At 37.4% G+C, this 27,854-nt stretch overlaps 1 protein-coding gene and 1 long non-coding RNA gene across 2 annotated transcripts in view; both read left to right on the top strand.

Annotated features, from left to right (window-relative positions):
• LOC134660818 (pikachurin) overlaps positions 1-27,854 on the top strand; it is a 90,228-nt gene that overhangs the window by 46,472 nt on the left and 15,902 nt on the right. The window contains exon 8 of the mRNA XM_063516631.1: positions 25,782-26,050. Coding sequence (XP_063372701.1) covers positions 25,782-26,050 — 269 coding nt within the window. The remainder of the gene's footprint in view (positions 1-25,781; positions 26,051-27,854) is intronic.
• Positions 6,390-12,848, top strand: LOC134660836 (uncharacterized). The gene is made up of 4 exons (XR_010097904.1): positions 6,390-6,881; positions 7,477-7,574; positions 8,792-8,968; positions 9,967-12,848. It is a non-coding gene; the product is annotated as an uncharacterized LOC134660836 (long non-coding RNA).

Genomic DNA, 27,854 nt, shown 5'->3' with positions numbered 1-27,854 from the left:
CTCGTATATCCTCCATATTGCCGTACGATAACGCAATTTGGTATTCCGAAGCTGTATGATATTGTTTGAAAGTATTGGAGGGCAGTTGCATCCAATTGTATTTGTATTGCGCTTGAATCGCGGAGCTCGATTCTAATTTAACAACTTTATACGGCTTTGATCTTATTTTGATACGACCTTGAAGATAGCTCACGCTGATTGCGCATGCGAAATGAAGTGAAAGACTTGCCAGCAAGAAGATCGTCAAAACCAGTTCAAACCCGTAACAATTTGTTAAATCTGAATCGGGCCCCGATATCGTATAAACGATACTGCAGAGAAAGGGGCTTATTCTTGAAAATGCATTTAAAATGGTACTTATGTTTGTTTTTGTGCTTCGTATAATTATTTCAAACACAGCATTTAATATTTTAGAGACAAGGTTGATATCATCAAGGATAATTTCTAAAATATAATATGATTAAGATGAAAATTCTCCCAGCGCATATCGCTGGCAATACAGAGAGGTAACGCAGCCAGCGTTATGGGCTCCATGCCGCAAGCGGACGTCTTAGAAGGGGTGTTCTTTTTATAACTTCTTTTTATATTCATCTTTTTTATTAGATGAAAATACGGTTAGAAATAAATTTCTTGAGCATATTTTAAAGTTAGGTCTTCTTTTACACTAATTGTAATTAATTCGTAAGTTACTTTTGCAGCTCTGGATTGCATATTTATATGATAGTAAAATTAAGATTGCATTGAAGAAAAGATCTTTAATTTTCATATAACTTATGAAATTATACAATATAGTAATATAATAGTATTGAGCTGTAATATCTTGTTAATATTTCAAGAATCAAGAGAAGAGACATAGTGTCAGAAATACTTTGTGGGTAATTTGTTTTTATTAACATTGTATTCTACTTAAGAACCTCTTATACATATACCTACCTAATAGAAGTTTATATTTTATTTCGACTAGCTAGACTATTCATTTATTATTTGATTAATATCTAACCCTTTTCATAAAACATAGCAACCTCAAACCTCTGTTAAAGTTGGTGTCTTTCAAATAAACAGAAATGTCAAAATGGCGAATAGGGACAAAATCAACCGGTAATCAAGGTTTGTTAGATTTAACCAACGTTTATGAATAATGCCATAAATCAATCATCAATTATTACCAAGCTACTAAATTATTAGTATAAATACAAGTCCACAATTGAATTTCAATAGATCAGCAAGCTTTCAACAAAGCATTATTAATATATTAAAAGTTCACAATAGCTTAACCCCCCAAACGTCCCGAATTAACCCTAATCAGTCCGTGTTTGCCGGGCAAATATAACCAGTTAACGGCCCGGTGATTTCATTACGTTGACCGAATGATGAATTATTCCTTGCTTTGATTAATGTTATTGATGCTTTGCCGGATATTTTTGCGGTAGCTTGGGGCTTAATGTGTCAAGGAATTTAATTTCAGCACCATTTCGTACCTTGTCACAGTTACAAAAGGATGAGGTCCGTAACGACTTTATTGATTGTCACTGTGACAAGGTACAAAATGGTACTGAAGTTAAATTATTTGACTGTACATTATATACCATAAACCGTTTTACGAGACGATAGCACGTGTGTAACCTACAATGAAATCAAAATAGGATTAAGTTAGGAGTATGAGAAAAACATCACATTCCCTTTACAGAAAAAGATACAGAGAAATTTTATACGAAATTTTACCCGGATCGGTGGGCCAAGTTGGCTACCGAATGGACACCGCGGATTAGCCGGGGTAGAGGCAGTCCAATAAAGAGATGGCGGGATGACCTTGACGCTTTTTGCAGCGACTGGTGGGAACATGCAATAAACCGTGATGAGGGGCGGAAAAAAGGGGAGGCCTTTGCCCAGCAGTGGGACACGAAATAGGCTATATAAAAAAAAGGAATTATATGTGAGAGATGATTGATTGATAGGTTAACATTTGGTTAAGTTTTTCTCCTATATGTATAATAAAATTATCCCCTAGAGTTGGCACTCAAACTTTTGCTTCGTATTCCAATCTCTCTGGATTTCTATAAAGTTGGTTCCTCATTATTTTAATTCGTCCCACATTTAAACTGCCAATCAAAGTCTGCCGATAACAGAGGTTGCCCTACTCAGTAATAATCAAATCTTTCACTTTGATGACTTGAACCGGCTGTCAGACCCTCGGTTAGATCCAGTTAGTTTCGGTGCATTTCTGACCGGACTTGAAAGCCAATGTGCGACTGCGATCCGAAGATCTGCGGGCCTACCGCCAACATCGATTAATTGAAAATTGTTGTCTTTGTCTCTATCGCTCGAATAAGCAAGAGAGATAAAGAGGCAAGTAACGAGAGACGAGAGTGAGCTCATGAATTCGGCGTCACTCGAGCAAACGATGCTTTTACACGGCCTGGTTACACAGTCCACGTCTTCCTTTAAGTGCGGGCGTAAAGCCAGGAAATTAGAAGAGGACAAAAGGTATGGCGCGCCGCGAGAAAATTGTGACAGATGAAATAGTATTCGCGCGGGTTTTTGCCTTTTGTCTCAATTATGTACTTTGCTAACTCGCTACGCTCGTGGTTCAATATTAGAGAATTCCGCTCGCTCGGGTATCAATATTAGCACAAGGGTTATACAAAAACTTTGCCCCACAAATCTATTTATACATGGAACCATTTCTTCATTACCAGAATCGAAAGTGTTCACGAAACCCTAAAATAGTATGTTAACAAAAATGCCTTACGCTACGTTGTAAACAATTCACTACAGACAATAAACAATCGATTGAACAGGTTTTATGACATTTTATTCCTTATTCATTGCACACGTATTCTGTTCTTAACCCGTAAACGGCGCGGAGGGGAATAAATCCGTCGTCGTACATATTTAATCCGACAACTTCCGCGTTTGTTCCGGCTTCGTACTAATTAAGCAGCTTCATATTTTAATTTTTGCTTTCCTATTTTGCATGTTGAAGGCAAGAGATCTTATTAAATTTATGAATATTTTTTTTGTGAATTCTTTTATTCACAATAACTTCAAAATATTCAATATATTTATATGTTTTTTTTTCTGGCGTTAGGTGTAATCGAGCGACATGCGCTAAGATTGATGAATAAAGTGGTCAGAATTGTAAACAGATGTCACTGTCTGTCTGATGTCTGACTGATGTCATTTTTCCAAGGCGATAAAGAATAATAAATACCGTGGTATGTCAATGATAATGTCATCTTTTGCCCGCTGCATAGGTGTAAATTTGGACACTTGTCATTTCCAATACATTTTGGGAAAATAAAACTTCATGGCACGGCTTGAGATCTCGTTCGAAGACCTCATTAACGGATTCACTGCTAGGAATCCGCCAGGCGGACGCTCAGTCCGTTGTCGCTTTCCGCTACATACGGGTTTTCACATGTTATCAGCTACGCTCCTCGTAACGCGTAGCACTCTCTGGTACTGAATGTGTATGTGAGCGTTAACCTTGAGTATCAGGAGGCATCCTACCCCACCAAGGAACCTTCATCACGTACTACTCCCCTATCAGCCTCCCCGATTTAGAATTTCAAACAAATATTGGAATTAAATTAGGTTTTGTAGACTCCGAGATCAGAAACTTACTAAGTACCTACTTTTAATAATTAATGATAATTTCTACAGCCTGATCAAGTATTATTCGAACTATGGACAACTTATAAATTTACTGGGATAAACATAAGTATATTTAATATTCATTTAAATTGCCTCTGAATTGTTTCTGAAATGTTAATTTGCCTATAAATTTGGTGATGGTATAGTAGCAAAATAGTTTTAGTACCTACTTACTCGTAATGTTGCGAACGAGATGTTTTAATTTAACTAAAGTGATAAATACCATTTCAATTAAAATATTGTTTCATTAATCTGAGTGTTGAGATGAGTAATATAAAATATTGAAATACTTAATAAATTGCCTCGTATAATTAAATGTAAAACGTTCTAGCTATTTAGAATATACGCTGGATGTCCGTCTTGAATATTTACTAGTACTGCAACTATCTAAGTAATAATATATAATATTGAAGATGAAATCACAAGAAATTGAACATAATTTGCGCAATATATACTGTACATACATTACTCATAATGTGCATTCCATTTCATGATCAATTGTTCAGGTGAAATCAGCGGAAACTGCGAACTGTTCGGTAAATCAATTGAATTGTTCGAACAGTGTTTGCCAATTTAAAAGCAAATCCAAAGCTGTACGATTCAAAGCGTTCCGTTTGACACAATAAATAAATAGTGATGTTCCGGGTTTTGGAATTTATTGAAACCAGTTTTCGACACGGTTAGATTTTTAGTTTTTCTTGTTCGGGAAGCTGATTCTGTTTTCATTATTTGATAAGGTTTAAACTTTGGGAACAAGCAAATCAAATTTTTGAGTTGTTTTTTTAAGGAGTAATAATATATATAAATTATAAACTTAAATAGATGTCACTCATATAACTCATATACTTATTAAATTACACAAACGGGTCTACCGCGATATAATTTAATTGTTTTTACCTTTAATTCCGACGTTTCAGCTGAGTTGCACCAGCGTGGTCACGGAAAGACTGACGTCCCAACAAATGTCAACGGAGATATTAATAAAACACCACTAAACTACCCGAAATTAGTTAATAAAAATGTTCGGGGTAGACAAAGAACTCAACTACTCAAGAAACTCATATACTAAAGAAAAAGTGACCGAGCCCTCCGGATTTGAACCGGCCTCTTCAGCTATCGCGAGTAAAAACTATAGACTAAAATAAAAATTACATGCCTTCTGAGACCATTCCTGATTTCGAGGTAGTATCAAAATGAAATGGAAACCAAATCAATTTGTTAATAAAAGAAAATCGGCTGAAATTTCGCATTGCCGTCGGTAACCAGTGTACCGTGTGTCGTCTGTATTTCCTATTGGGTGTAGAAAATCAAAGAAAAGGTGGATGGACTTTGTGAGAGATATATCGAAAAGAAAGCAGTTATATGATGTGATGACGAATGATAAAGAGGTATGGAGGAAAGGGACATGCTGGCCCGACTCGAAATGATGGGAAAAGGGCAAGCAAATTATTATGATGGGTGTAGATATAGAAAGACAGGTACAACTCAGACCAATTAAATTGGAAAGAGCTGTCGACGGTTGTATTTATCTAACCAAGATTTCAAAAAATGTCCTCCGATACATGTTAAGCTAAAGTAGCAGGCAAAGTAAATTCTTGAAAGCTAAGATATTTTATGGAAGGGTACTTGACTAATGTAAAACCAAATTTACAAATGCAGGAACCGAATTGTGTGCTGTCACGTCACTATCAGAGCATATTTGTGTTGCATTGTCAGCGGCTAAACGTTGCGACTTGACTTCAAAGGAGGTTTGCTAGTGACTGGTACATCGTGTATGTGTTGGTACTTATTGTGTACCTACTTGTACCACACAAGAACTTAATGGAATACAATTGAATAAGATTTGTAGAGATCTTAATAAAAGTTAGGTTAAGTTAGATAGCAATTATATTACGCTTAATGTAATGGTGTTGACGTAGGTACATAGAGTCTGGTCGGAAAGAGAAGAATCGTGGAATGTATTGGGATCCCACGACTCTTCTCTTTCCGAACAGACTCTATTTATAATATACAATGTATGTTATAATCACGTTGAACTACATTTATCCGTTTATAATATTTTACACATGGCTTGGATACGGTGACTGCTGTCATCTCCACACACCTTTAAACCACTTTTAAAACGCAAAATTATATTGCGATGACAGTTGTCACCGTATCCAAGCTAGGAAGTAGGTACCTATGAGTATATGAAAAATACACAGCTGGTTATAATTAACGTTTGTTAAGGTTCCATACCTAAAAGGGTAAAAACGGGACCCTATTACTATGTCTGTCACCAGACTGTACTCGTATCTTATAAACCGTGAAAACCGTTGCTTTCGCGAAAATTTCTGTTGCCGCTATAACAACAAATACTAAAAAGGGCGGAACCCTCGGTGGGCGAGTCCAACTCGCACTTGTCCGGTTTTTTTTATATAATTTAATCTGCATAGAGCCAGAACCCACTCTATAAACCGCACTCCGTTGCCAACTATGCGTTTGAAATTAAACTAAAGTTCACCTGGCCTCACCACACACTGCATTAGTAAATGCCGCGAAAGCCGAACAACTTTCCTCTCACTTCCAGCTAATTCTCCGTATAGATCGCTGAAACTTCCTACATTAATTTGCCTTATTTCTCTACCTGCAACTTATTACTTAAGTCAAAGATACTAGATAAGTATACAGGCTATGGACGCGATTCTACGTGCACATCGCCTAAATAGCCTAAAATTAAAATGTCTACGTTTTAATCATATTTTAGACGGCGGATTTAACAAGTGCTATTCCAGAACGTCAAGCTGACTAAATTTAGCCAGATTTTAGACGGATTCTAAAATTTCTAAGTTGAATTGAGTGTGTTGCCACTTTAAAAAAATAAGTGAACGAATGAATGAATGATATCTGTATAAAAACTGTAAAATCGTATTTTCTTTTGGGTGAAATATGATAATTTAATGAATTTTATTCCATTACATATATTTAACACTAGTGTACACACCTTAGACCACTAAAACGTTACTTTTTAATTATGTAATTAAAAATAATTAATCAAATTTTAATAGGCAACATTTAAAAAAATCTGCTGTCAAGTACGAAGAAGTTTGTAAACTTGTTTGTATTCCAATTTGTTTGGTTTTGTTTGTGGAAAACGTGGAAAATGTCGGTGTCGCGAAAGCGGAGCAATAAAACGCAACAGGAGGTGCTCGTAGAGCATCTCCATGCTAACTTGATGTTAGCAAGAGGTAAGCATGTTTATTTACTAATATGATGTGACATAAGGTGAAAACAATTTGAGATGAAGAAATGAATTCCTCTTTTCTTCATCTCAAATTGTGTCTCGAGTTCGTTCTAGCCGTCGACTCTAGAGCCGTTACCGGCGTTCTGCGTTCGTGTTCCATGGGACCTGAATGTAACGCCAACGCAGAACTCCGGTTACCACTTTCGAGAATGGAGAAGTTTAGGTACCGTACAAATATCGCCACAGCACCGTAACGACAACGCCTTACCGCATCCACTGCGCTGAAACTGAAGCTGCTAAAATAATCAGACCCACGAAAACAGCTGCAAATTCTGTTGTAAGAGCCTTGGAAGATCAACTTACTATAATTTGTAGGAGTAGGCAAGACCAATCTGTATATCAAATTATTGGAAATGTTACTTGTGTAGTGATGGACACCTTTGCACCTGGTACAAATCCCACTGGTCTATTTGACTAGGCTTATATTGGTTTAGTTGTAATGTTAATGATAATGACCTTGTTATAATCAACTACCTGTGTCATGAAGTTTTTTTTTTATTGTATGTATTTGTGTATGGGTAAAATGTGTATCTTTTCAGGAAATACGGCTAGCCCCAAAGTGGCAGCATTTTAGGCGGCCCTAACTGTTACTCTTAATAGTCACGGATGTCGAAGGACAGTGGCGGAGTGGCAGAGTGTAAGTACTGTTGGAATCAAAATAAAATAAATAAATATTAGAGGATTTTTTTACACAAATCAATCTAGTCCCTGTCCCTAAGTAAGCTCAATAAGGCTTGTGTTATGGGTACTAGGTGATGATATATTTAATAGATATATACTTAAATACATAGAAAACTACCAAGTCTCAGGAACAAATGTTTCTGCTCACTACAGAAACAAATGCCCTTACCAGGATTCGAATCTTGGACCTCTAGCTTCATTAGCAGTGTCACTACCAACTAGGCTAAACAGGCCGAGCAGCCAATGGTTTTTCAATTTAAGCTTGATTTTAGCGTGCACCTAGGCACAAGTACATGTTACATGGGAGCAATATTAAATGTGTCAGTTGTCTTAAGGTCATGTGATAAATTGTATCGGCTTCTGAATAATATGAACAGATGAGAATTATCTCTCTAATGCTTCAAGATCCCACACAAGAGGGTTAGAGGTAGAACCAGTGTAAATAACAAAGCAAAGTTTAGTTTGTTTTACTATCTAAGACTATATCATGTTTTTGCAGCTGTTGGTACTCCTAAATATAAATAACAAATAAAAAATAAATTCTTTTGAATTTGTGTTTGAAGATATTAAATTATACTATTTGCCTATTAACATCTAGAGCCCAAAACACAAGCATCATGTGATGGGTAATTTAAATGAAGTGAAAAAGAAATGTTGGTTTATATTGGTAACGCTGGAACTTTCTTGAAGTTTGAAACTTGGCTGAATTCACCTTGCCTTATGAACATAGAGCTATATCCTCATTTTTATATAAAACAAAATTCTTGACTGAAATGAAGTTTTGTACATGCAATTGATTGATTTGCTATATTTTTTATTATACAATCTAAACATAAATATCAGGGGGTAAATCAAATTTAAAAATATGTATCTGTGTGCTCATAAGATCTTGCCATTAAGGCCATCGCATACTTTTTAATTAATTACATTCGCTAATTCCGCGTCAATATTTTCGATTAAGACTGTACACAAAGTTTCATAAAAATCTAGCATACTTATTGCCTATTGCTTAAAAATGAGAATGAAACTATGTTTGTATGGAGGGGAGAGGCGAGCTTATGGGGGATAATTTATTAACATAAAAAGGTTGCCTGAGTTCATATACTTCCAGAAGCACAGAAAACATTCTACATATTTCAAATTACATGTCGTAAAATTCCTTTATAATTGCAGATTTGGTCGCAGTGGACACAGAAGGTCAAATCTAAGTACAGAAAATACAGAGATCAAACGGAGGGCACTGGTGGAGGTCCTGCATTAGTCCGCCCACTGACAGACACAGAACTTAAGGTTTTGGAGGTCGTAGGAACAGCTGCAGTGGATGGATTTACCAATCTGGAGACTCCACTAGTAAGTCACCTTTTTTTAGGGTTCCGTACCCAAAGGGTAAAACGGGACCCTATTACTAAGACTTCGCTGTCCGTCCGTCCGTCCGTCCGTCCGTCCGTCCGTCCGTAGACAGTTGAAATTTTCACAGATTATGTACCTATTTCTGTTGCCGCTATAACAACAAATACTAAAAACAGAATAAAATAAAGATTTAAATGGGGCTCCCATACAACAAACGTGATTTTTGACCAAAGTTAAGCAACGTCGGGCGGGGTCAGTACTTGGATGGGTGACCGTTTTTTTTTTGCTTTTTTTGTTTTTTTTTTTTGCATTGTGGTGCGGAACCCTTCGTGCGCGAGTCCGACTCGCACTTGTTTTAAATAATAAGATGTAGGTCCTGATTTTAACTTGGATTGTAGCACCTCAAATGGTTAATAAAGCTTAGGATCTTAGGATATACAATTATGATGGCAATAACCTCCACCTCTTGGTAGACTCAGTAAGGGTCAGCACCCATTTTATAACAAAAGAATGACATCCATCCACCCATCACCTACAGAACCTTAGGCTTCCCAACACTATACGCCAAATACATCCATCCGTTCTGGCACGATACGGTGCGCGCCTCTGGCGCAGCTAGTAATAGCCAGTTACGCGGGCGAAAACTGAATTACAGTTTCACTTGTACGCGATTAAGTCCCAGTGGATAATTTTCATATTTTTTCTTATAAAGAAACTGTTAAGTGGCTTTTTGGATTTTCTACGAGATACATTCAGCCAAAGGTAAATTAAACATGTGTATCTGTGTAAGTGTGTGTCTGTCTGCGCCATCATAGCTCCTAAACGGATGAACAGATTTGAGTGTGGTTTTTTTTAATCGAAAGTCTTGATCGCGGAGATGGTTCTTAGCCATGTTTTTGAGACATTAAACTTTGAAATAAAAATGTCGAGGTTTTTCTACTTCTTTAAGTATACGAGTAAATAAAGTATAAATTTATGCACTTGTCACTTTGTTTTAGGTTGGTTCTGTTGAAATTTCAACACCGGCACCAGTTGATGAACAACCACCAGTTGCTGCCCAGCTGCCAATTGCTATCCAGCCATCAGTCGCTGACCACCCACCAGGTGCTGTCCAGCCACCAATTGCTGTCCAGCCATCATCTGCTGCTGTTCAACCTCCATCATCTTCAGCCCAATTGCGGAGTTCTCATAGGCCAGAACGTACTCTTCCTCGCTCATTTATTACCTCGTCGCAACGACGACAGCGGAAAAGACCTTCGCGGCCCAAACCAGCAGAATTACTGCAAGGGTCATTAGACCGGAATCATGAATTATTCCGGTCTACAATAACACAGGCAGCAGAGACCTTAGCCACTGCCATCAGAGTAGCAGGGGAGGCCATTTCCTCGGCTATTAGGAACCATGGTGGTTTACAGAACAATGATGGTGGTGGGCAGTCGGTAGAATATTTAGACGAAGATCTATTAGAGTAACAGTAAGAGCCATCCAATTTGTTGTTTCTTTAGTAAGTTAGCGATATTTATTGTTATTTTTTGTATGAAAATATTTGACCCCTCCCCTTATTCGGGCTTCTCTTCGCTCCAACTTTTCATACAAACATAGTTCTTATTTGAAGACGAGCCAACAAGTCATTAAATGTTTGTACACATATTTCTAAAGGGAATATTCCTTTGCTTTGCTAGCTTTTGCTAAAATTGGAGGTTGTCAATCTACATATCTAAGCTTAATGATTTTTGTTCAAAATGTATTCTCCGTTTAGTTTGAAACAACATATCTTTACAAAATTTTGACAAACCACATGTACTCGTTTTTAGAATATATCTACAAATCTTTATTGACTTTGATGGTCTGTTTTCAATTGAGAACGACGTACTTTTACGTTCGTATGTAAAGTGAAGCGGAAAACTAGCGTTTACTTGCAAAACTAGTGACATTTTGATTTACCAACAACAAGCGGAATAGAGTTGCAATTTTGCAAGTACGGTCGACCAAATTGATTTCTGGGCCACTTCGTACCTTGTCACAGTGAAAATCAATTTGAAGCTGTTAGAGATCTCTTATTATTATCACTGTGACAACGTACGAAGTGGCCCAGAAATCAAATTTATCTATTTAAATTGTTATGTTTGAAACATTTTATCTATAAATGAAAATAGTAGGCCATTCTATTTTCTAAAATCATTATAGATTGCATGGAGCGGAATTTTAGTTGTCAGTTTGGGGTTCTTAGGAGGTAAACAACCTAAGAGTACCCGACCCTGAGAGGTCAGCTTGACCCCTAAATTCATGATGTAAGCTTGAAAAGCACAGAGCGCGGCACAGCGTCGTTGCGTGGCGGAGACGGTTTTTTGGTGAAGCCAACGCGGTCCGGGGGACGTCCTATCAAAAAATGAAGCAGTAATGACAGTCGATAGTTTCGGAAAGATCAAAAATGCAAAACCGCCTCCGCGCCGCACCGTGCCGCGCCTGCTCTGTGCGTTTCGACCTGTAGGCTGCAGTAATGATTTGTTAATACTTAGTAATTTTATTTTGTATATTGATAATTTGTTTTATTTGTAAGGAAGCGATATTTCATTTTAATTTTATTGTAATCTTTTCTTTTCAACGCTCTGTCAAATACAAATAGGTGGCACTCACACGCCATGACATCAAAATATCAAACACGTCGCAGTGACCGATATATCCGTCGTTGGCGTTGAACCGATGGTGCGGATATATACGTCGTTGGCGCCCAAATGGTTAAACTACAACCGTGGCAAACAAGCCCACGTGGACGATTCTGATTTCAAAAACAATCACGAGCGCGCTGCTTACCCTTTTTAACCCCCGACGCAAAAACGACGGGGTGTTATAAGTTTGACGTGTCTGTGTGCGTAAATGTGTATGTGTCCTTGTGGCATCGTAGCTCCCAAACGGATGATCCGATTTTAATGCGGTTTTTTTTTGTTTGAAAGGTATATCAGTCGAGAGTGTTCTTAGCTATGTTTGGTGGAAATCGGTTCAGGTCATCAGGTCGTTTGTTATTTTTGGTCGGGGGTTTTTTAAATTTTAAATTTAGGTTAGGTTATTGATATGAGAATTCGTTATATTGACAGCTAGAGACAAATGCAGGTACCCCAATCTCAAAACAACGTAGTTCCGGAAGCTCTGGAGACCCCTGGAAGTCTGTAATGTGTGCACTAGTGCCACTCGTAAATAACTGTGATTTAAATTTAACGTTAGATATTGAAACGAGGGGAGGCCTACGTCCAGCAGTGGACGTCCATCAGCTGATATGATGATGATGATTTAAATAACTAACCAACTCAGGAAAGTTGGTAAGCCCCTGACACTTTCATTTCAAAGAACAACATTTTCCTCAAAAACGGCTGGACCGATTTGATAATGATAAAACATGTCTAAGAACCATTGCTCTACAATACAGACATTTATTATTTTCCAGTTGCTTAAGCATTATTGAGAGGCTTGCTCAGATAAATATTTAAAATAATCTGTTTAGATATAAGTATTTGTACCTTACTACGTACATTTATGTTTGAAACCTTGGAAATGCTCATAATGAACTCGACGGTATAGACTGATAGCAGTACTTTTACCTATATACTGCTATCAGAATGAAATATCGCTCCGCAAATGGGTCTAAATTTCCCAAAAAAAAACCTGTTTCCAGTATAGAATGTAGAACATTTTGTCAGCTTTCAAATATTTTTCTAGGCATATCCTAATAAGCGAAAAACAATAACTTGATTTGCCTTAAGGCTCATTTTAATTTACACAGAGATGGCAAGATTTATTTCAAAATATTACTTAAACTATAAGTTATGAAGGAATGTACCAAACTGTAATTGTAATAAGTAATAAAAGACTATGATAGTGTTAACTTTGTTTTTAATACATAAATATTAGAAAGCATTTTTTTACGCAAGTCGAACTAGTCTCATAGTAAGCTCAATGAGGCTTGTAGTGGGTACTAGACGATGATATATTATAGACATGTATACATAGAAAACATCCAAGTCTCAGGAACAAATGTTTTCTCTCCTCCAGCTTCATAGGCAGCGTCACTACCAAATAGGCTAAACAGGCCGACAAATCAAATAAAAAAAACAGTTGATGTTTTAATCAATTAAAAAATCTATTAATTAAAAATGCACGTCGTCCACGGGCTTCATTAAAAAAATTGACATCATTCTCTGGTTGTTGTGGGAGATCTTCAGGATCATTCTGTTCTTCATCATCCTCCTCTACTTCACTTAGATCTGTGATGTCTTCGTCACTCTCAGAATCGTCACTGCTGTCTGAATCATGATTAATTTCTAATTCATTAATCATATTATAAATTGTGCAGCATGATATTATAATTTTGGCAGCTTTTTCTGGACTGTAATGCAGCGTTCGGTGGCGATGAAGGCATCTAAATTTGTTTTTTAATACTCCAAAGCACATCTCTATGACCCCTCTCGCCTGTGCATGGCACCTATTAAATCTTGCCTCTGGTGACTCGGCAACTGGGTCAGGATGAGGTGTCATCAGCCACGGGAGAAGTGGGTAGCCTTTGTCCCCAAGAAGCCACTCCATCGCTTGGTTCTGAAGATACTGCCCTTCGAGGTGCTGGTGCACATTGCTGCTCCTCCAAACAGCAGCATCATGGGTTGAACCCGGAAAGTTAGGGTTTACGCTAGTGATCCGACCTGTGGCATCGCACACCACTTGACAATTTATACTATAAAACCCTTTTCTGTTGTAGAAAATATTACCCGGGGCTATAGGGTGGTTATTTGGGGGTTTGTGTATAGGGATGTGACTCCCATCTACCGCACCCAATGTATATGGCATTCCAAAATTGTCCTGGAACTCCCGCATTGCCCTGTCTTTCTCCAGTCTGGTCACTGGGAATTTGATCCACTGTGGGGTCAACCTTTCTATAATAACAGGACACACATCTGCCAGACTGCGGCTTATTGTTGGCTGACTTTGAGCTAGTATATTAATTTCTCCCACAGCAGTCTGGTAGCTGCCATGGGCAAAAAAGTTCAGTGCACTTAGGACCTTTAAATGTGGTGGCACCGTCCCCGCTCGTAGCGCATCGCCTTCACACAGAGTGTCCACTACGTGACGGCCCATGGCCCGCGACAGCCTAAACAATTTACGGAACTTCCGCTCGGACCGGTCAAATGGGTTAGACCCGTCTCGCAACCTCTTCAAATACATTTTTTCACCCTCGCCCTCGCCATACTCCCTCTCTTCGGCCACCACAGCAGCTATGACGTATTCTTCATCCATTTCGAACAAGAAATTCTGCAAAACTTGACTTTTTTGTGTTATCGTATTTTAAACGGGACTATTTTATTCGCCGCTAAAATTAGTCAGTTTAGCTTGACGTTTCTATGTTTTTGTTTAAAAAAGACATGTACTGAATAGCATTTAAGCAGCTAAACCTAAATTGAATAGACCGCCTAAATTAAGAAACGTCAGATTCAAATTGGTGTTGTCATTTGATTATGACAGCTGCTCATAGAATAGCAAAGTGGTTTAGCGACGCCTAAATAAAATTAGGAGGTTTAGCGGCCGCCGTAGAATCGCGTCCATTGTCAGGTCTAATTTCGAAAAAAAAAACATGTTTTACTTTTACTTACAGGTAATTAAACCTATTTGACAATAGTAGACACACTGGCACCGTCCCACCTCCAACGAACTAATGTAAAAGCGGGCGGCGTGGCGGAAAGCGCCGAAATTTTAAAACGTAACAAATATAAGAGCCTCGGTAGAGAGTACCATTCTGTACCATTTGGAGTTGAAACTCTAGGTCCATGGGGTCCCAGCGCGCATAAGTTGTTCGCAGAAATCGCGAAGCGTCTGGTTGACGTAACTGGTGACCGAAGAGCTGGCGGCTACCTCGCACAACGTATCAGCATTGCGATACAGCGAGGAAATGTCGCCAGCATCCTTGGTACAATGCCTCAAGGGCCTATTTTAGATTTAAGCTAGTTTTTAATTTCTTTTAGTAATACACTGTATATATCTTGTTTATAAATAAAAGTTATTAAACTTTCAAATTGATACATGTATTTATCAGGTACAGATGTAGTGCATAATTGTTTTCCATCGTATTTTCTCGGAAACGTTCATATTTTTCATGCTAGTTCAGTTAATGTCTGTACTTTTTGTACCGAGACTGACTGAAATAGCAAGACACGTTCGTAAGTTTCCGTGAAAATACGATGGAAAATAATTATGCACTACATCTGTATTGAAGTTATGCTAAGAGCTAGAATTACTTAAGTCCGATTTGTGAATGACTCATTTTAATAGGTACATTCAAAAACAATATGATATGTAGGTAATTAATAAGTATAGGTACTACAAATTGCAACATTTAAAACACAGTAAATTTTAGGTACTAAATAATTCCCTTACTTCTAATACCAACTACAGTACAAATGACCGTTGGCTAAACAAGACCAAGAAATCAATTTGGGAAGGTCTCTCTATAATACTATCATCTCATAAAACAATATAACCCAGAATATGATTTCCTGTTCAATCAAACTACCAAATTTCCCTCACAATCCGACCGATTCAGACTGATGGATACCTACGCTTTTGTGTAAGAATAAGGAATTGCGATTGTAATTTAAAAAGTCCTAAGAGACAATCCTAATAAAAATAAAAAAGGCCTTTAACATGTACAAGTTTCACAGAAACTGAGTCCGTTTTTCCTAAAAAGGAATTTCCTCTATCGCCGTTCGAAATTATAACCGATAAATCTGAACTATTTTGAAGAGATAGTCTCGGATTACCTGCTACTGGAAATTGAGCTTCTCATCCATGACATACGGTTTCAATTACGGAATCGCACGATATATGAGCTTGTGAAAGTTACGAGTATCTTTCGTATTCCGTTTTCGAATGGAACGACAAATTTTTATGTATTCCGTTTGCAGCGGCGCAGTCTTCTCGTGTTAAAAGTTTGTGAAGATATCTAGTTTTAGATTAGTTAGACCACACATATTCTAATGCAGAATATCTGTTTCTAGGTATAACAGGGAGATTCGAAGACTAAGTGTTCATTGTTCATCATATTATCTTGAAATTGCCGAAATTTGTCTTTAAAGTTCTCCATTGCGATTCGATTCAAAGCTATGTCCAGAACAATCCCCAGGGTAATGCTACAGGACCAATTTCAGACCGGAAGTTAGTTGTGAAATGACACTGACGCAAAGGGAACTGCGGCACATAAATATTAGTTAGAGTAGGGAAACAATCTCGGGAAAGTCCAATGAAAATTTATAGTATTGTGGTGACCCTATGGGACAGGGGTGATTACATGATAGGTCGGTGGACGAGGATTCATTACTGATATTTTCGCAAAGTTTTACTCAACAACTGTTAAATTAGTTCGAACGTGCAATGAATTCCTTGACAATACGTAAGGTATACATATAATTAATCTTGTTTTGTCACGCAACACAATTATGTCCCAACCGACCCAGACAAATTAGGTGCAGGTAGAACATTTTTATAAAACTTAATAGATAATTTCGTATTTTGTTTTTCCTTCATCATCTTCCTCGCGTTGTCCCGGCATTTTGCCACGGCTCATGGGAGCCTGGGGTCCGCTTGGCAACTAATCCCAGTAATTGGCGTGGGCACTAGTTTTTACGAAAGCGACTGCCATCTGATCTGCGTATTTTGTTTTTCCTTATTCTTCGAAAACACGGTCCATTTCTATGAAATAGGTACTTATTACTAAGAAAATAAACAAATCTTGGGACTCCGCGCTGTATATCCGGTCAAATCGGTCAGTCAGTCAGCCGCTTGTTTACCCAAATATTTTTTTTCCATGGACTAAGGGCTAGTAGGTATATAACACACGATGGACCGCATGAATCCAGGTCGCTGTACTGCTCCTTAAGTTATAACAGCATTAACTGCTATTTGAAAACTCATTCAGTTGTGTGCCGTATTCTCGCTAAATAAATTCCAAATTCAGACGGTTTTTCCAGTGGCTGTTATGCGTGGGTGATATAAATCTCTCTTCGTATTAGGTTTAATATGCTGGGGCACCGCGGTGTGGCCGACAGCACTGCTTTGATTTACCGCTCGCCATCTTTCTTGGGTTTGTTCTGTGGTATGATACATAGGACAAGAGCGGAGGAAATGTCAAAAACTCCTTCGATTTGTACATTAAAAGTATTAAAACTCGATGGCCCTGGATTTAGGTCGGTATAAATCTATCCTCGGCACGGCACCGCTGTGCGGCCGAGAGGACTGCTTTGGTTTACCGCCTGCCATTTTTATTAGGTTTGTTATATCGTCTGACTGAAGGGAAAGAACGGGGTAAATATCAAAAAATTCTATACATCAAAAACTCCTTGGGCTAATATAACACACAATGGATAATTAATGTTCCTGGTCTAAATCTATCCTCGGCTATATAAGACAAATCCAAAGAAAGTTGACTTGTATGCAAGATACGAGACTCCTTTTCCTGACAGTAAAGGGCCCATTTAGACGGTGCGAGAACTCGCATGCGAGTTTCATTACATTATGCCTCATTTGATCGGTCGGCTGAATTGATCGGTCGGCAATGTAACTAAAATCGCGCCGTCTAAATGAGCCTAATTAATGGATCCTACTGATTATCAGTCCGCCGGACGATATCGGCCTGTCAGTTGTTCGGAACTGTCACCTTTTGCGTTTAACTGACATATGACCGATGTCTGGCGGACTGGTAATCAGTGGGCCCCTTTAAAGTTAGCCCGCCGTCCGCCTGTAGCTCGCGCGGACGATCGAACGCCCCACATTTTCCTCGTTATTAGTTGGGTACGTGTGCGGAATGCCCCGGCTATTAACAGGGTGAACGGAACATGGGAAATAATTACTATTGCAACTTCCACTTGTCACGGTGACCTTGAACAAAAGTGAGTGTAGCAGGATAGTCATTAACAAGTGCCTTCATAACCTGGGCTTTAACCGCGGAAATCGAAGTTCGCAATTTAATTTGGATAATCATCATGACAGGTAAGATGAAGTAAATAAAATTGATGGTGATGGAAATGTCTTTACCCAGACTACGGAAACCTGCCTTCCTGAAAATAATATTCGCGGTCGTGAATATGCTCGCTACAATATACTCTTTGAACTAATAGTTACTCGGAGCAATAAGCCAACGTTGGAAGTTCGAAATTTGTAATTGCAGATTACAAATTTCGAACTAACAGCTAACTGCCGTATTCGAACTTCAAGATATTCACAAGAGACGACACGTACTAGATCCATTCTAGATACCTTATAGTTTAGATTTCAACTAGTTCTCTTTTGCAGCGCAATTCGGGCAACCAATGTCACTTTTACGATAGATCGTGTTAGATATCTATTAGATGTGAATTAGATCTCTAAGTAATATCTTGTGGAAATGGTTCAAAAGTATCTCCAGAATCGCGGAAATGTCAAATTTGACAGGTTAGATCTTAAACATATCGTTATCGTATCTTGCCGATGTCTAATAGATATCTATTACAAAATCCGAATCGGGCCCTAAATCTTCGGCTGAACTTTCAACTGAGGGTTCTAGAGCTTTGACTTTCGGGACAACTATTCGACTTTGTAAACGTGATGTCATTTAGTACCTAGTTACTCTATTTGTATATTTATCTAAATGTATTCAAAGTTGGTTCACAACGATTCTCACTTAAATTGTCCCAGTAAATTTTAACACTGTCTGCTTTTCCTATTTTTTAAATGTACTTGTTCATTCTAGACAGGACCAGTTAATGAAAATTAAAGTTAGAGGCTGAAACGCGTTCTAAAGTCGTTTGGAAGTCGATAGGGATTTTAGGGATTTTTAGCCTGATTACTTTCGTTGGATCCAATAATTCTACCCTAAATGCTGTTTAATCATGAAATAGCTCCTTCAGTAAATGTATTTCTATTTAACAATATTATATAATAGCATTTGGCTACTTTATTGTAAAACGATCTTAACTCGTGTTTAATACCACAGGAGGTACAGAGTACAGATATAGTGCACAATTGAAGGGATGTTTACAAAAACAACATAACTGACTACACTGGTTGACACCTGAAACGATTAACAATGTTCTTAAAAAAGTGTCAACCGCTCTAAGCAGTTCTTTTGTTTTTGTAAACGTCCCTTCAATTGTTTTCGTCGTCGTAAGGTTGGTAGAGTGGTACGAGTAAAGCTCTTCTTTTCGGACTGTGTTTCAGCGTCGTACATATGCATACATACATACGAGATTTCTTGCCCTCTATTTATGAAGGTTTTCCCAGTAATAAATTGTATATGCCAGTCCTCCCGCATCGACCTTATGCCGCATTTTTTTGAGTCGGGTAGATGGATAAATTGTGCCAACGGTAGGTAAAAGTGCTTCTACCCTTACCGTTATGATTTCCTGATTGAATGTTATTTACATTTTTTTTATATAGCCTATATTGTGTCCCACTGCTGGGCAAAGGCCTCCCCTGTCTTTCGCCACTCGTCACGGCTTTGTGCATGCTCCCGCCAGTCGCCACAGAATGAGTCCAGGTCATTTCGCCATCTCATTTTTGGTCTGCCTCTGCCTCGGGTGATCTGTGGTGCCCATTCGGTCGCTATTTTGGCCCATATGTCCGGGTGCATCCGACAGATATGTCCCGCCCAATCCCACTTGTTATTTACATACTTATAAAAAAACATGTTATTGAATTAGGTAGCTGTGAGGTATATAAATGATGATGACTGTACTGACAAACCAACAAGTGACCAGATGTGATATCAAACAGACTTATGAGATATTATCAGTGATAAATGTGTTTTCTCTCGATCGACGAACTTCGAACGATAGGGAGTGAAGATTTATCGTCCCTTCATTCACTCGCCGAATAACATTCTTTTATTCGTATGAAATTTCCGATGTCGCTGTTTTGGTAATACGACATAATGTAATTTTTATTGAATTTTTTTTTTACTTTTTATTTTATATTAGCGTTTTTGCGCGTACATTAAATTTTTAGCTACTGCAATGGAACCTGGTTTGAAGGCTTTGAGAAAGGGAGGTGAGAAGAGACACGTACGAGAATCAACCAATAGCATTAGTTGTAATCCACATCTCTTCTCCGCTCCGCTGGATTAAAATCAATGTTTTTCGTTGATTTCCGCATATCTCCTCTCATTTCTGACTCAGTGAAACGGCAGCCTTAGGTTATATAACCACGAACATCGACAATCGAAGCCTGAAAAATCTGAAGCCTTAAAGGCAGGTTATAATGGACATAAGTATTTTAGAACATCTGTATTACCTACACTATACACAGACAAGACATCCTCTAGACTGAGCAATGAACATAGTAACGCTACCCCCTCTGCCACTATATACGGTAGTTTTACTCCATCTTCGAGTCAAAGTGTCAGAATCCCGTGCCGTGATTGGTCCTTGTCTTTGAACGGACCAATCACGGCACGGGATTCGCTCACCTCGTCCCCCCGCACCCCCGTATTTTTGGCAGCATCGGTCTCATGAAATAATTGCTCTAAACACCGTCTAGAGGATTCCTAGTCTATGCCTACATATAACTCACAATAAAGAAATTGAATTGAATTGAAGTTTCGTTTATCTTCCTCTTTAACAATCGACAATTTAAAACCATACAGAGGCAAATAAATGAAACATACATTGTCGAGGTTGTATTTTTCCTACATTTTCCCCTTTCCCCATAATTATTTACATCATGACATGCGCACCAATCAGATATTAAGTATTAGAGATTCCCAACCATCGTAATCGTAATGTATGTATTGTATGTATTTGTGTAGTACAGAAACAAATATAACTGGAGCAGGGGGCCTTTTCTCAAAAGCTTGTAACTAAAGAGTCTGATTAAATACACTGAAAAAAAAATTAGCAGAACTCATTGAGAAATAAAAAAATAACGGCCTCGTTTCTCAAAAGCTTGTAACTTGTAATACAAGTGGAAGTCCCTTTCTAACAATAGCTGTCAAAAAGCTGTGACATCCGCTTGTATTACAAGTTACAAGCTTTTGAGAAACGGGCCCCTGATCTTAAGTAATAAAGAAATACATTTTGATCAATACCCTAAAACTGATTTTGTTGTTACAAACCGGCCTGTTGTTTGGTGTAAACACATACTTTAAGCCCCAATATTTGTGTAGGTAAGTAATAAAAAAAATTATTTCAGTTTATTTGCTTCTTTTACAGGCACCCGATACAAATTTCAAACTGAACACACATTTTCCTATTATTAAATTGTACAACGGGACTTAATCGCGTATCTAAGTTTTTAAGATTTACCTCCGACGTGTCGAGGAGGGCGTTGTCCCCGTAGTCTCGGAGAAGACTGGCTTAAGTTGACATCAGCATCTTCTAACCGCGCGAGTTTTTCAAACTACCCGCACTTGGAATCCAGTCATTAGTAAATGTAAGCGTAAACGAATATCGACAGTCGATAAATCGAATATCGTAACCCCCTTATTCATAAACGTTTACTAAAGTTAGCAAGCCGATAATAATCGTTTGTCCCTTTCCATCATACCAATACGTCGGACAGGGACAAACGATTATTATCGGCTTGTCAACTTTAGTAAACGTTTATGAATAAGGAAGGGGGTTAGTGTTATATGTCGACAGAGTGACATCCCTAGTGCGCAAAACGTTCAAGCGGATAAACAAGACCAAGTGCTAGTTCGAAAAACTCGCGCGGTTAGAAGATGTTAATGTCAACTTAAGCCAGTCTTCTCCGAGACCACGGGGACAAAGCCGTCCTCGAAACGTCGGAGGTAAATATTAAAAACTTAGATACGCGATTAAGTCCCGTTGTACAATTTAATAATGTGTAAAAATCGTGAAAGTTTAAATCAGTGTTACACATTTTCCTAACGAATAATGAAATCCCTTTAGCTTTCTCATACAGAAATACGACATCGCGCTCCAATGTTAACATTGACAGACAAGCAGACTAGGGTTTGCTCCCGGGAAATACCGGTACCGAAAGTACCGGGAATTCCCGGGATTTAGAGCCAAGCAAAGAACCGGGATTTCATAATTAAAATCCCGGTACTCCCGGGATTTTCGGGACTAAAATTTCCGGTACAATATTTGACTGCTTTCTGTTACTCAACATGAAATATCATGTTTTATAAAGAAAATAAATATACATATTTTGTCAATCTAAGGCTGATGGTAATACTTTTACGGCTGATCACTACATTAAAATAAATTAAAAAAAAAGTCAATGGCTTTGACAATACCGACAATATAAAATTGCGTAATTTGATACTTTAAGGGCATGTTTGTACGATAAATAATTTTATACGAACAATTAGTTATTTCATATTTGTATACTAACTAGAAGAAAAAATAGAGACAATTTTGTAATTAATAAAATACTACTTTTAATTCAAATTCAAACACGGTATAAGAAACTCACATAATTATGATAATGATATTTTAAAATTTTTAAATGAATTAATAATTCTGGCTGAATAATTTCTTGATTAAATTTGTCGTATTGATAGTTATTATATGTTCGATGGTCCACAGCCTATTTTGAACGCATGCGAAAATTATCAATTTTTTTATCCTTATTCACAAAACGTCTTACATATTTAAAAAAAAATGATGATATTACTGAGCCACAATTCAGTTTTTTCCAATCAACAAAGATAGTAAAAATATCATGTAGTTTAGGAAAAAAAAAACAAATTATATTAATGATTGTGTGACTTAAAGACACATATTATGGTACAAAAGAAGTGTGTACATTCACTGTGCTACTTTTTTATTGTTTTAAGAAAGATTTGTGGTCGTTTTACGCTTTTTTTTACTGAAAATTGATGCGAAAACTGATTTTTGAAGGCAGTCCCGAAAGTACCGAAAATACCGGGAAATCCCGGTTCCATTTTTATCCGGTACCGAAAATCCCGGTTCTTTTAAACAGTACCGGTTCTGCAATCCCTAAAGCAGACACGCGTATATAGCAACGTAATGACAAAATAAATGTAGTGTTTACGTAACGGGGTGGGGCTTCTTGGTTAGCGGAAAGCGGAAAACGTCTATCTTTTTTTTGACGACTGGTCTGGCCTAGTGACCCTGCCTGTGAAGCCACGGTCCTTGGTTCGAATCCCGGTAAGGGCATTTATTTGTGTGATGAGCACAGATATTTGTTCCGAAATCTTGGGTGTTTTCTATGTATTTGTATATTATATATATCGTTGTCTAGTGTCTAGTGGGTACTCCCACAACACAAGCCTTCTTGAGCTTATTGTGAGACTTAGTCAATCTGTGTAAGAATGTCCTATAATATTTTTTTTCTGAGGTTGGCAAGGTACGGTCACAGACTTTAATTGTTGACCCATGTAAGGTTCAAGCTAATTTGGTTGCAAGCAAGCAAGGTTGTCAATACTAACGGTATGAAAATGTCCAATGTAAATTAAATTTAAAATGGATCAACCATTAAAGTCCTTGACTGTACCTATTTAATTATTGAATAGCTGGAGCGTTGCGTGCGGTTCTCACATTCTCATAAGCTTTCTAACTCATTTTTAACCCCTCTAGGAGAAGATATATTTTTTAAATACTGAAATTACTTTACTTGTGTTCTAGTAACATGCCTATTTACAAAGGTCCAGGTTCCCCCGCTCACAAAATATTCGGTCCTGGTATAAACTTTCACCTCTTATTAATCTCCTTAGGGGATAAATTTCAATTTCAAAAACGCTGCAATCACTTTTCCTCTATTTTATTTAAGAAGATATCAATGTACGAAGTTTCAAGTTCTCGGCTTAAAATAAAACTTGTACTCCATACAAACTTTCATCCCCTTAGAGGGTGAATTTTTCAAAATCGCTTCTTATTTCTCGTACATATTATAATTTGTAGCCTGATGTGCAAAATTCAGTCAGTCAGGACATACGCATTTATATTACAGATTAAAACAAAGATTTAGTAACGAGCGTTTCTTTTATTTTTTGCAATTTTTATATATGTACTGTAAAAAATTTTTGCCACATTTGTGTTATAACAAATAAAAATAGGTTTAATTCATACTAACACAGCACAAAATTAACACCACGATAATCTCATAAAAACGTACTCGTTTAATTTACGTAAATTTAGACGCCACTAATACCCGCCCACACCGCGTCCCCACCCAAGTCGCGCGGGATCTGAATACCTAATGATTTGTCATCCATACGAGTACAATGTGCTAATGCTATGTCAGCCTTTGTTCCTTATCCATTACGACGGAATTCCAAGATAGTTCTGGAATTGGATTACGTAGAAATAAGATACTATCGATGAGATGCTGCGTAATTACTGTAATGAGACCGTACCTATTGTTACTCCTCTGTCACGTTGTTGAAACTTGCTTTGAAAGTTTAGTAGGTACCTTAACCTATAAATCTTATAATATATAATTGGTACAAAGCCGACTATGTTGCTAATTAGCACTCTTAATTTTATACTTATGTTAGATACTTATTTTCCGTACGACTATTTTATTTTATTTTATTATTCATATAAGTTACACAGCATAACAGTATACCTACACCAAATCACTGCAGAACTACAAGTAAATTTAAATTTATGTAAAACAATATAACAAAAACCTACATTTCAAACTGTCGAAGGCCGGTTATCAATCATCTCGCAAAACCTATCTCAGAAGTACCTAATAAAATAATATTATTTAAAACAATATACAGGGTGGCCCACTTAGATCGGTCAGTATGGGAAAGTCTGAAACTATAAGACATACGAAGATCAGTTCTTAGGAACCATGTCATCGATTTTAATAACAAGAAGAACTGCATTCCTGCGTATCGTCGGTGCGAATAAAACCACCTGTATTTTTTTTCTGGTAGATCAATGGTTTTTACATGATACTTATGCAGAAAATAAACAGTTTTTTTCGTAAATTTTTACAATATAAATTATTTTAACCAGAATTTTGCTACATAGCGACTTAAATTTGGTTCACTTAAAATCGTCATGTGTAAAATTTACACATAGCGATTTGTTGCCAAAGTAACGTAGCACGAGAAATGATACATAACGGATTTTAGGGTCAATAAATCGTCATGTGCAACATTATCGCCATCACCCTCGACGGAAAACAAGGCATTTAATTTCGTTATGTGCAAAAAAAATCACATATTTGAATAATATTCAAATAAACGTAAGGCACAATCAGTTAACAGTTAGACTATTGATTAAAAGTTCATGGAAACATTTAAAGTGTTTCATCATTCAAGAAAACTTTTTCTAAATCACTCCGATTGCTTTATAGAGCTTAAAGCGATCGCATTAGAATCGGAAGCTTTAAAAGGCTGTAATAGAGCAGAAGGAGCTTTTCAGTTTGCCGGATCTAAGCAAGCTTCAAAAGGAGCTTTCAAGCTTCCGATCAGAGTTGTTAGATTCGCGGGTTCTTGAAAATAGTCGGAGGAAAAATTAAATGATGCTATTTGGCTAAGATTTTAGAAATGATTAGGGAGATAGATGTATTTAAAGTAGGTACCTTAATTTTTTAATAGCGTCTTCTTATAAAAACGATTAATTTGTTAGTATACCTATTCCGAATATAGTAGTATTCGGTATAGTGCTCATTATGCTCATAGATAAGAAATGTAATGCTAACGAAACATTATTTAAAAAGGATGTAATTCTGAAAAGTTTGTTCTATGGGGTAGAATGCATTAGCATTATAGATTAAAATATAAGAGCTCATGGACGAGAACCTTTATAATCCATACTTATAAAATCGTCTATTAACTAATCGTCTCGTTTGTCCCCAGCCGAATGCGCACCAACCCTCGCCCCGTGGTCTCCGGAAACCACCAGCGAGACCAACCACGCCATCTACGACATCAACGACATCGTCCACTTCGAGGACAACGACCTCGTCATGCGGGACTCCAGGAAGGACCACAATCTACTCGACAACTCTTTGGACTTGGGGCCGAAGAAGTGCGAGTGCCAGCACGGGGGCGGGTGTGTGGGGGGCGTGTGTCTGTGCCCGCTGGGGTACGCGGGGGCGCGGTGCGAGATCACGCTAGACTTGAAGGTGAGAACTGTTAAACATATTTTAAGAATTTCCACAGGACGTTTACCCCTCTATTCATAAAACATTACAAACTTCATCAAAGTTATCATAAAATATATCACTTTAAAATTCGAATTTCGCTCAGCTGTGCTCTGAGAAGTCTGAGATATCATGTACCTATATAATATTTGTTGATCTGTGTAATGAACAGCAATGTCATAAAGACATATTAAACTCACATTTATAGACGGGTCTAACGCGAAATTTATTCAATTACCTTTATTTACCGACGTTTCGACACAGGTTTCACTGGTCATGGTCGCGGCCAGTGAAACCTGTGTCGAAACGTCGGTAAATAAAGGTAATTGAATAAATTTCGCGTTAGACCCGTCTATAAATGTGAGTTAATATATCTTTATGTCATAAAGAGTACAAAGCAGCAAATATTTCCAAAACAGACTCCAAGAGATTTATGGTTCGTTCTTGTATTTCATCAGCTTATTAAAAACAAATGCCCTGTTATAAATGTGGCACATTTATAATGTAATGCATCGCAGGGAGCTGGCGGCCAACTTTTACGGTAACGACATTGAGGTACATTCTGATTCAACCATTTGATACGGTTTTAACCTAATTTTGATACGACCTTGAGTTAATAACCAATCAGCGTGATTGGCGCTGACAAAATGAAATATAAGGGGTCTTAACCAATGTGACAATAGTTGATAGAATACGCCAATCGAATTTTCGTAGCATCGTCATCCGGACACATTTTTCGCTTTCTTTTGGCGTTTGTCAATTAACGATTATCATGTTCGAATTTAAACTGTCGTGCTTCAAAACTAGCTTAATGTTAGTACATTAAGCTAGTTTTCACGCTTATTAGTGTGCATGATATGGCTAATGACACGACTCAAGGTCGTGTCAAAATAAGGTGAAAACTAATGTCAAATTGATAAAACAGAATTTGCCTCTGCTACATTTTAACATTTTGTTGCCGTGTTGAGCAAATTCTGACGTTCTGAAGTTGAATTTTCTATGCTTATAGCAGGTATTTTACTCTGGAAGTTTGAAACCTACACTTTCCGAAAGTTAAATTTGATTCTTGATAAGATAAGATAAAAGATCAAAGATAGTTTATTCAAGCAGGCATAATTACAATGCGCTTATGAACGTCAAATAGAGCTACACCGGCACCAACCCTACACCTCTGCCCCGAGAAGATAATGAATAATGGATTGAGAATGTATATAGGAGGAAATCATGTTTCAAAATCACATTTTTGATAAAGCTTCCTGACACGGAATCTTATATGTTTTATCTCTATTTATCAACAATATCTGGGAGACCGAGCAAAGCTCGGAAAACATATAAAAACTCGAAAATGCGCGTTTTCCCAAGGATAAGACCTAGCTAGATCGATTTTTCGCCCACGAAAACCCCCATATAGCAAATTTCATCGAAATCGTTAGAGCCGTTTCCGAAATCCCCGAAATATATATATATATATATATATAAATAAATAAATAAACAAGAATTGCTCGTTTAAAGGTATAGGATTCATGGACACCCTGCTGTATCACGTGAATTAATGATGTTTATGGACAGTCAATGGCAAAATTGTAAACCCTGTAATTTCTAAGAGGTGGAATGTCTCCTTCTTTAATTTCATTACATGGAACAAAAAAAAATTGGAAAATTAGAAAAGAAAAACATTTGAGATTAAAAATTCACCCAGTAGAGCAAATGGAAGTAGATCTGTGGTTGTTTTTTAGACTAAAGACAGTAAAATAGACGTGTAAATGTTATTATTCAAAAAACTGTG

The sequence above is a fragment of the Cydia amplana genome, chromosome 2 (genome assembly GCF_948474715.1).
Source record: "Cydia amplana chromosome 2, ilCydAmpl1.1, whole genome shotgun sequence".
Lineage (NCBI taxonomy): Eukaryota > Metazoa > Arthropoda > Insecta > Lepidoptera > Tortricidae > Cydia > Cydia amplana.
This window is presented reverse-complemented; position numbering and strand designations above follow the sequence as displayed.